At 39.8% G+C, this 8,830-nt stretch overlaps 1 protein-coding gene across 4 annotated transcripts; it reads left to right on the top strand.

Annotated features, from left to right (window-relative positions):
* Window positions 1-1,065: 1,065 nt before the first annotated feature.
* Window positions 1,066-8,170, top strand: LOC147318505 (protein BTG3). Of its 4 annotated transcripts, none has more exons than XM_086310472.1 (6): window positions 1,066-1,124; window positions 2,522-2,627; window positions 4,700-4,877; window positions 4,977-5,114; window positions 5,293-5,638; window positions 6,939-8,170. In XM_086310472.1, the coding sequence occupies exons 3-6, from the start codon at window positions 4,705-4,707 to the stop codon at window positions 7,134-7,136; spliced, it is 855 nt and encodes a 284-aa protein (XP_086166598.1). In that variant the 5' UTR covers window positions 1,066-1,124; window positions 2,522-2,627; window positions 4,700-4,704; the 3' UTR covers window positions 7,137-8,170. The 4 variants fall into 4 exon arrangements, with proteins under 4 accessions (XP_086166598.1, XP_086166596.1, XP_086166597.1 ...); XM_086310470.1 differs by lacking the exon at window positions 1,066-1,124 and adding an exon at window positions 1,476-1,494; XM_086310471.1 differs by lacking the exon at window positions 1,066-1,124 and adding an exon at window positions 1,987-2,121.
* The last annotated feature ends 660 nt before the right edge of the window (window positions 8,171-8,830 follow it).

Here is an 8,830-nt window from a genome sequence, read left to right as displayed (position 1 = left end):
GGGATGCACTGACAGAGGCAAGGCTGCCGGACACTGGCGCCACCAGGCCCTCTGACCACCACCAGTAGGCAACGGGTGAAGTGTCTTGCCCAAGGACACAACGACCGGGACTGTCCAAGCCGGGGCTCGAACCGGCAACCTTCCGATTACAAGGCAAATTCCCAACTCTTGAGCCATGATCGCCCCAAACATGCACACACATGCACTAAACCAACTCCCAGTTTTGGGTTTGGGAGACAGAAACTCCAGATTTTTTTCTCCAGATCAGTCTTAAAACTTTGATTTTTGTTAAAGCCTATACTTTAAGATTTGTGCCTCCCTTAGCACTAATTAGCATCTATCTGTCTCTGTTCAGTGAATCCATGCACTTTATAGATGCTGCTTATTAAACAACCAGGCTTGCAGGAGTTTACTGACAACTTCACCCTAAAAATAAATAAACTTCTAGTATAGATCTCTCTCCTCAGGGTTCCTTTAAGGAAAATTAAAAATAATAATAATAATAAAGAAATGTAAAATAAAATAAAATAAAACAAAACAAAATAAAATAAAATAAAATAAAATAAAATAAAATAAAATAAAATAAAATAAAACAACGATTTTTGGCCCTCATAGACTCGAGGCAATAATTTTTAATTAAAGTGTAAGAACTAAAGAAACTGTTTGGTATAAAATGAACATATAAGATTCAAATACATTTCATTTGATCAATTACATTAAATCTAATGTACTTATGTACCAAATTTACACAGAAAATCATCATGTGATCAAATTACTTAAAGTCAGCATTTTGGGCATAAACATTTTTTAGATCGGTCAACAATTGCTTCAGACCAGTGAGTCTAATATTTTATTGATTTTTTTTATGTAGTTAAAAGTTGAAAAAGTTAACATCCCACAATTTTAGTCTGTAAATGACCATTAAAAAAAATCCACGTTTGACTTCAGTGAAAGTGAGTTCAGCACAATAGCACCACCCATCCATTCTAGTTTATTTGGTATGTAACAGTTATGCAAATCAACCTCTTGAGCGCTTAAATAGTTGTAGGATACCGGCCAAGTCACTTCGAGGAACACTGACAAACAGCACTCACCTCAAACAGAAGGAATCTCTGCTCCCTATTGTAAGTAAAATTTGATTTCCATCGTTAGTTCTGATAAACACTTTTAATTGGTATCTTTCATTTGGTTATCTTTTGAAAATGTCCTCATTTCATGTCCGTGTGAACCGTGGACAGGTTTTTTAGATTCGTCTCAGCAACCCTGGTTACTGTCTAGCACGAGACCAACAGAGACCAATACTTCTTCTCTGTTCCTGTAAATCTTTAGTCATTTATTTGCGTTATCGTTCACACATTGTCGGACTTTTTAGTCTAAGCCACATTCAGACATGCGCGTCTTTATATTTGGTTCTATATGTTATATGGGTATGTCACTTTCCGTAAGCACCTGAAATTGGCAGAACTGGTCATTATGGGGGTGTCTCAGTCCATTGTAAGTAGTTATCTTGGCCAGGGTAATTGCTACATGTATTCCAACTTAATTTGTGTTTATATTTGTTACAAACTGCGGCCCTCTTGTCCAGGTTTGTCCAGGATTTCAATAGCAGTAAAACTTGACCGTGACATATATAAAAATTGTATTATATAAAAATCTCAGATGTAAAGCCACAATAATCTCTCCAAAATCACAAGCCTTTACCCCTCATTGGCATTAAACTGTAAGTTAAATTTAACACAGACTTAAAATTTCTACAAATTTACAAGATAAATCAGCATCTAACAGCAACAACACTTTAACAGTCTTAAGCGACCCGTTTACCCGTGACTGGGTCTTGGGTTATTAAGGTAATTTTCAAATTTACTCGTCAAGTTCATCTCACCTTATATAAGCTCATCATTGTACTAATTAAGTTATTTTCAAATGTAGCACGGCCTTCAGTTCCAGTTTCCCGAGACTTCAACAGAGAGCGTGAGAGAGGTGGTAGGCGTAGGCGTGGGGGAGTACTGTACTACTTATGCAAATGGTCACCATAGCAATGCAGCCCGCCGTTAGAATCGGTTATATGGTAATAATTAGCCAACGAACAGTTAATTAAGTCTGCTGCTAGTGAAGCTTCAGGTATGTAACAATCAAGCATGTAAATCCATTAAAACGTAACTTCATAATGATATATGATTCATAGGAACGCATTCCCTATGTGACATGTGTGTAGCTGTGGGGTACAGTTAATTACAATCCTGGGTTTGTTTGTATAGCACATAGTTGCTAAGCGCTTCACAGTTTGGGTGAAACCACACCTTTAAGAGGTGAGGACACTATTAGGTATCCCCCCACCCACACCCTCTTCCGCCTAGAAAAGCAGCAGAGTGAGGGATTTCGCTCTCTTTCACGCTCATCAGCTGTTTACTCCGGTATTCCATATTTGGGCCGGGCGGGCACTAGTCACCGCTTGCTCACTACACACAGCGAAGGAAGTGAGTCACGCTGACGGTAATCCTACGTCTCTGTTGCTTTACAGCCGAAGAGAACAAGGAAGGAACGTGCCGCCACGAGAGTTCCAGCGCATCAGTACCGAGGGGCAGACAAATACATCAGGAGGGCACCGACAATAACTACGTTAAAATGTGAGTACTCACTTCTGTACTTCTAACTTTAATTTTATCGCGTTTGGTTGTGTAATGTGTTGAAGTTTTGTCGGCTGTGTTACGTCTGTTTGTTGTTGTCAATTTTATTTGATTGTATTTTATTAATGTTTTTTAAACATTTTATTTATTTATTTATTTATTTAGTTATCTAATCTCATCTCCGGAAATACCCCCCCCCCCCCCCCCCCCCCATCCAAAATACATTGTTTATTAATTGTTAATTAATACGTTGTTTGGGTGAGCTGCCTACAGCTGTACGTTTCTCGTCACAAACTTTCTGAATTTCCATTTGGGGGTTTCCGCACCGCCTGAAAACTCAAGCGCGTTATTTCCACTAAGTAGTGTGACGTTCCCTTCATCACAGCTGGCTGGAGGATATACATTTTTCGCTTTCTTATATTCTTTGTCTGGCTTTTTTATTTTGTATCCCAACGGTCCACAAGCACGTGAACACGCTTTGCGCCGTGTCCTCATCTGCAGGCGCGGGGGGAATATCGACGAAACCGCTCCTAAAAATGGCTCAACTAATCTTTCCTTTTCAGGGCGACATTTTAACAGAGTTTTGCCCTCGTAGTTAAACATTAAAGACCGCAGTATAAGCAGCTGGAACAAGCCTGTGCCTGAAAATAGGTCAAGTTGTTCCAAACAAACCTGTATCAGAGGTTTGCGTATAATGACAGCCGCTCGCCTTTAAACGAGCACAGTAAACATGGTGTGCAGACTGAGAAGCTACCTCATTTTCGAGCTCACCTAACTTGTGATTATAGAGAAAACAAACACCCCCAGTGATGCGTTTAAGTTCCTTCAAAACGTAAATCATCCATCTGTATAACTCCAAATGAACGTGTGTAAGACCATCTGTCTTCAGTAACATGCTGTTACATTTTGTTAATCATCCAATTTAAGGACTTCATTAAGAACAAAAGTTCAAGATAAACCAGGGATTTAAAATAAGAACATCAGTTTTAAAACAACCTTTTATAAATAAATCAAAGCGTTTTTACAGGCATTTCTTACTCTTTGTTCGACAGTAACTAAAATCACTGGTTCAAGTGTCTAAAAATGAAGGTGTAGGCCTGCTATAAAAAAGAAAACAGAAAACAATATTTATATTCAATTCTGCAGATGTGTGGTTTAAATAACTGTTGCGGTCGCATGTACCACAATCGTTGAAGCAATTCTTAAGATATTGTGCTGTTATTAATGGCTTTAATGTCTCTTAGCACTTGTCACCCAAACCATATTGACTCTTCATTGCAGATTCTAGCCTACCCCTGTTTACCTCACGGACAAATTATAAACTGGAAGTCCGAAATGGTGTCTGAGGGGGATAACACATCGATGCTCTCATAGTTCATGCTACAGCAAAACATTTGTTAGGGATTTAAAGTTGCTGCTTGTGTCACAGGATCACGGCTACCCTTAAGGGAAGGCTGTGGCTCCATATAGTAGAGAAAATGATTATTTTCTGTGACAACACATTACCCAGACTGAAGCAAGAGTGGCACGTCGCAAGCCACAATAACAAAGTACAGTTTGCAACTCAAAAGTTCAAGGATGGACTTTCTTGTCAGGGATAACAGGAAGATGTTAGCACTGTCAGCTGGTTTGTCTGCAGTTGGCCAAAGCCTTGGCCCAATTAAGCACATTTTTTCTCTCTCTGATCAAGTTGACACTGACACTCAACCCAAAACAGACATGCTATCAGAAAATAAACAGCACAATGACCTCAATGAATTTGCATAGTCAAATTACTTGGATGTCAACCTGGCATTTATAGTTTGCATCTGATTTGCCCGTGTACAAACTTTATCTTTTTGTTGGCACAGAGCATGGCAATATATGTAAAATTCACTCAGGACATCTCACCCATGCTCAACACTGCCCTGAAGGCAAAGAAAAATAAATATACACTTCAGGGAAAACTGCACAGGGAAGTGTGATAACTGAAGTTCACGGTCTTCCACACCTCACTGAAGTCATAGCAAAACACATGCACAGGATCACATGGATAAATTGTGTGGTTTTCTTCCTTCTTTCTTTGTCTACAGTCACAATGAAGCAAGAGATCAAGGCCGGGGTGGACTTCCTCAAACGAATGGCTGTGACACGTGGTAACTTAGATGGTGCCAAAGCAGAGTTGTTTGCAGAAAATCTTCAAAGACTTCTATGTGAAAAATACAAGGATCACTGGTACCCCGACTGTCCCAGCAAAGGCCAAGCATTTAGGTAATCATCACTGTTTAAACATTTACACAGTGGTCAGTGAGTGACTTTTTCCTGCAAAGAAAGAAGGCACCTAACTTTTAATTCCTGAACTTTTCACAGATGCATTCGCATAAACAGAAGCATACCCTGTGATGAAGTGGTGTTGCAAGCCTGCAAAGAGACTAACATCATGCCCACCAGCCTGGGATTTCCATCTGAGATGACTCTGTGGATTGATCCACTGGAGGTGTCTGCAAGGTGAGTCACCGGGTGCCTGCAGAGGCAGACAAAGACGCAGCCATTTCTCAGTCTGTTCTGTTCTGAACGAGTGACAGTTGTGATGCAATATGTGAAACAACAAGTGCAAACTTGTAGGAAGTCACAGGCTGGAAAATGGATGGCATGACTTAAAAATCATTTACTCCCTTCTTCACAGATCCAAAGAGAACAACAGTCCCTTTAAAGTTGTTTCTTTCGACAAAGAGGAGGAAGAGGAGAATGAAGAGTGTGTGAAGGATGACCTGGATGTGTCCTCGCTGGACTCACTAAGCCAGGAGACTTCAGATTACCACTCTGCCACATCTTCGGATTGTGGTTCAGCTTCATCGAGCGACACGGAGGAGGAGGCGAAAGATGGGGATGTGCAGCGAGAAAAAGAAAAAGAAGGGCAGGTTGCTGAGAAGGGAAAGATGGAGGATGAAAGCTGCAAAATAACCATGGTGCCCAGGATTCGAAAGCCACACGAAGATGGATCAAACAGGGTCAAATACCCAAGAAATATGGTACGTTTTTCTTGCTTTCTTTTCTTTTTGTTTTCTTTTCTTTTCTTTTCTTTTAACAATCTGTTGGTCATTTATTTACCACAATGCTTCTTAGAGCAGTTATCTATGTGGCCAAACCTGTGCTTATGTTAGTAAAAGAAAGCACACCAGGGCTCGCAAAATCGCTAGCCCGACGGGGAGACCAAAATCTATCTCAGCCCCGCCCGTCGGGTTATCATATAGCCCGACGGACGGGGCTGAGATAGATTTTGCGAGCCCTGCACACTAATTAACAATAGTGCTACAAGAAATGACTTCTTTGTTACAATGAACCTGAGTACAGTAGCCTAGTCAGAAAAACCCACATGCAGCATCCAGCTGCCACAAATATACACTTACAGATTCTCATCACATATCAGTTCAATTCAGTTTTATATAGCGCTTCATCAGCAGCAGTGATCAACATCTGTTGATCATCTCAAGGCAAACACCTAGCGTAAAGACCCCACAATAATAAAGAGAAAACCCCAACAATTAGATGACCCCTCTTTAAGCAAGCACTTGGTGACAGTGGGAAGGAAAAACTCAGGAAACCTCTTTCCATACCTTTTGTAAATTTTTTTGGCTGGCCATTCATGAGGTCTTGTTGATGATGATTTCCAATAATGGAACGACCTCTGAGAGTTGAATGAGGTTTGAATGAGCTTTAAGGACTCTTGTCTACATAAAAGCTAATCCTAGCCTGCCTTTGTTGTGGTGTAGCAGATGTCTTAAGTTGTTGTGCTGGAAATCTGGTTGTCAATTCACACGGTTAGATCACTGCCTTAGCATTGCGCGACTATAAATCTGGGCAACTGAGCTACTGAAGGCAAGATTTTTTCCCTCTTAGTTAATTCACTTATTATATAGAATTAATGGCTTCAATAACCTATGCAGCTGAACATTTCTCTATGAAATAAGCGTGAGTTATCTGTGAATTATGCGTTATCCAGTTTTAAGGATTTATGGCCTTGTTGTTAGCGACCGTATAGGTCCAGTGTTGTGATTCATTGGATTTGTTGTTGTTATAAGAAACTGGCTTTATTTCTTTTGGATTAACTGACTCACACTTTTTGCAATTTCTTCCTTTACACAAGTAAGATACATGAACAGCTATTTTTAGTTTCATTTGCAAGTTGTTGTTGATGTTAGCTGCTGCTATATTATTACAGTGTTATGTTTTGTTGTTGTGTGCTTTAGAAAGGATTCATCACATATGGAAAAAATGTGTCTGTTACCATCCTTTCAGATTTCACTCAATCCAATCTTTGTCTCTGTTCAGGTGCCTCCTAACCTTCAGGTCATCTACCACCCTACACCAGTGTGGCCTCAGTTCAAGAAGCATGCTCCAGTTTTCATCAGCACTGTGCCACCACCTCCAGCCCAGCAGGTCGTTGGATACTACGTTGTGCCGCGGACCTTTCCGCAGTTCATCATCCCTCAGGCTCCCCTGCAGCCATGGCGAGCAGGGAAGGAGTAGACCAATTGTGAACTATGGGGAGGGCAAGTTTGGGGGCATTATAAGCATTATAAGCTGAGCCGTCTGATGTCAGGCCTGAGTAGAGATCTTCTTGGACCAAAAGGTTTAGCTGTACAGTTTAATTATTCCTTTCATAATCTGAAAAAAAACAAACTCTTTTGTTTCTTCATTTTTCTTTGTCAACGACGGCTATTACTCTGCACAGGGATACCCCACAGCTCAAGTGAAAACTGCTCTTTGAATCTGTTGTGTTTGCACTGCTGCTTTTGTATTGATGAACTGTACTCAACAAGAACAACATCAGTCACTGGGTGCTTGAAGTTGAACTCAGGAATTCTCAGCAATATGTTTAATGCCAAAAATATGTCTTTTAAATTTTTTTTTACCATCTGTAAATCTTTGCAGGGTGTAAAAGTCACAGTTAATCACTGTGAAATGTGATTCAGGGTTTTTAAACTACTGTAGCAATAGTGACAATATCTGTCTATTAAGTAGAAGAGGCTATTTTTTTACTAAGCTGCTTGTAAATATTACCACATCCGATGAGCACTTTATAATCGTATATTTGTTGTAATTTATTCAGCCACCAATGGATGGCAGTCAAGTCACATACAGTCAGTTTTATATATATATTTCAAACTTTGGTTTTACTTTAGAAACTTCACTTTTCCAAACGTGAACATGTTTATTTAATAGCTTAAACGCTCTCTGCTGTAATATACAGAACGCTTGTGTCACTGTCTTTTTCTTGTTTGTTTGTTTTTTAATTTGAAATGGGCTTGCTTATAAAGTCGTGACTTTTTTATTGTTCATTGCTTGCTATGAGGTCCTGCTACAGCTTTATAAACCATGAATTGTTACTTTTCATTTTTTATTTATTTACATTTCACGCTTACGCATTGATTGATTTTGTTCTTAGTTCTTGCTTGAGCCGCTTGTTTTATCGCAGAAGATTAATCCATGCAGTTTTTTCTGAAATCATTGTTCTGACATGAATCGTACTTTTCAGTAAAGTCTTTGCTGTTGCGTTTAAATCCTGTTTGTGTTTCTTCTTTTTTTATTCACTTGGCTGGGAAATCACCTGTATAAAGTGCATCCTCGGGCAGAACTCTCACTGCCGTCAGCGGAACAGCAGGATCTGGTTAGCGGAAGTACTCCAGTGCGTTGGATGCGTCACGTTGCCCAAGGTCATGACGCTGTGCCTCAGTTGAAAGGGTTTAGGAGAAAGGCTTTTTTTTTTCTCACTTTTTGTGTAGTCTATTTGGGGACTTACCTGTGCAATTTAATAAATATGGAGACATCGAAATCAGAGGGCACAGTTACATGAATGTTTTCAAAATGACAAGAAAAACATTTTCAGGTAGAAATGGAATAGTGACAGCAAACGATGTTAGTGAACCCTGACTACTGCATTGAATATAACCTAGTGCAACTCATCCCCGCCACGGCTCTGTAGCTATTGTGAAACTTGCGCAGTCCAGGTTTCATTGCGTCAGAATCAACTTGAAAGATTAAAATAAAAGCACGGGGGTTACATAACTGAATTTCCATACATTTGCCGTTTGGCGTTTTCTCTCAATTAAAATAACAATGATTGGATTTTTTTTCTTACACATCATCAAATAAAGAAATGTACAAAAGTTTATGTCATTTCACTGCACCTGCAACCTTCCTGTGCTTCACTGCTAAGAGAG

Source organism: Aulonocara sp. 'chitande type north' Nkhata Bay, linkage group LG11, assembly GCF_057382095.1.
Source record: "Aulonocara sp. 'chitande type north' Nkhata Bay isolate Kocher_YH1m ecotype deep benthic linkage group LG11, A_spYH_male_GT1.1, whole genome shotgun sequence".
NCBI classification, from domain to species: Eukaryota; Metazoa; Chordata; class Actinopteri; order Cichliformes; family Cichlidae; genus Aulonocara; species Aulonocara sp. 'chitande type north' Nkhata Bay.
The sequence above is the reverse complement of the archived record's forward strand: the minus strand, read 5'-3'. Positions and strand labels throughout refer to the sequence as shown.

Coding starts and splice junctions, on each gene's coding strand:
- LOC147318505 (XM_086310472.1), top strand. CDS start 4,705: ATGAAGCAAGAGATCAAGGCCGGGGTGGACTTCCTCAAACGAATGGCT. Junction 5,115..5,292: donor CCACTGGAGGTGTCTGCAAG/GTGAGTCACCGG, acceptor CCTTCTTCACAG/ATCCAAAGAGAACAACAGTC. Junction 5,639..6,938: donor TCAAATACCCAAGAAATATG/GTACGTTTTTCT, acceptor GTCTCTGTTCAG/GTGCCTCCTAACCTTCAGGT.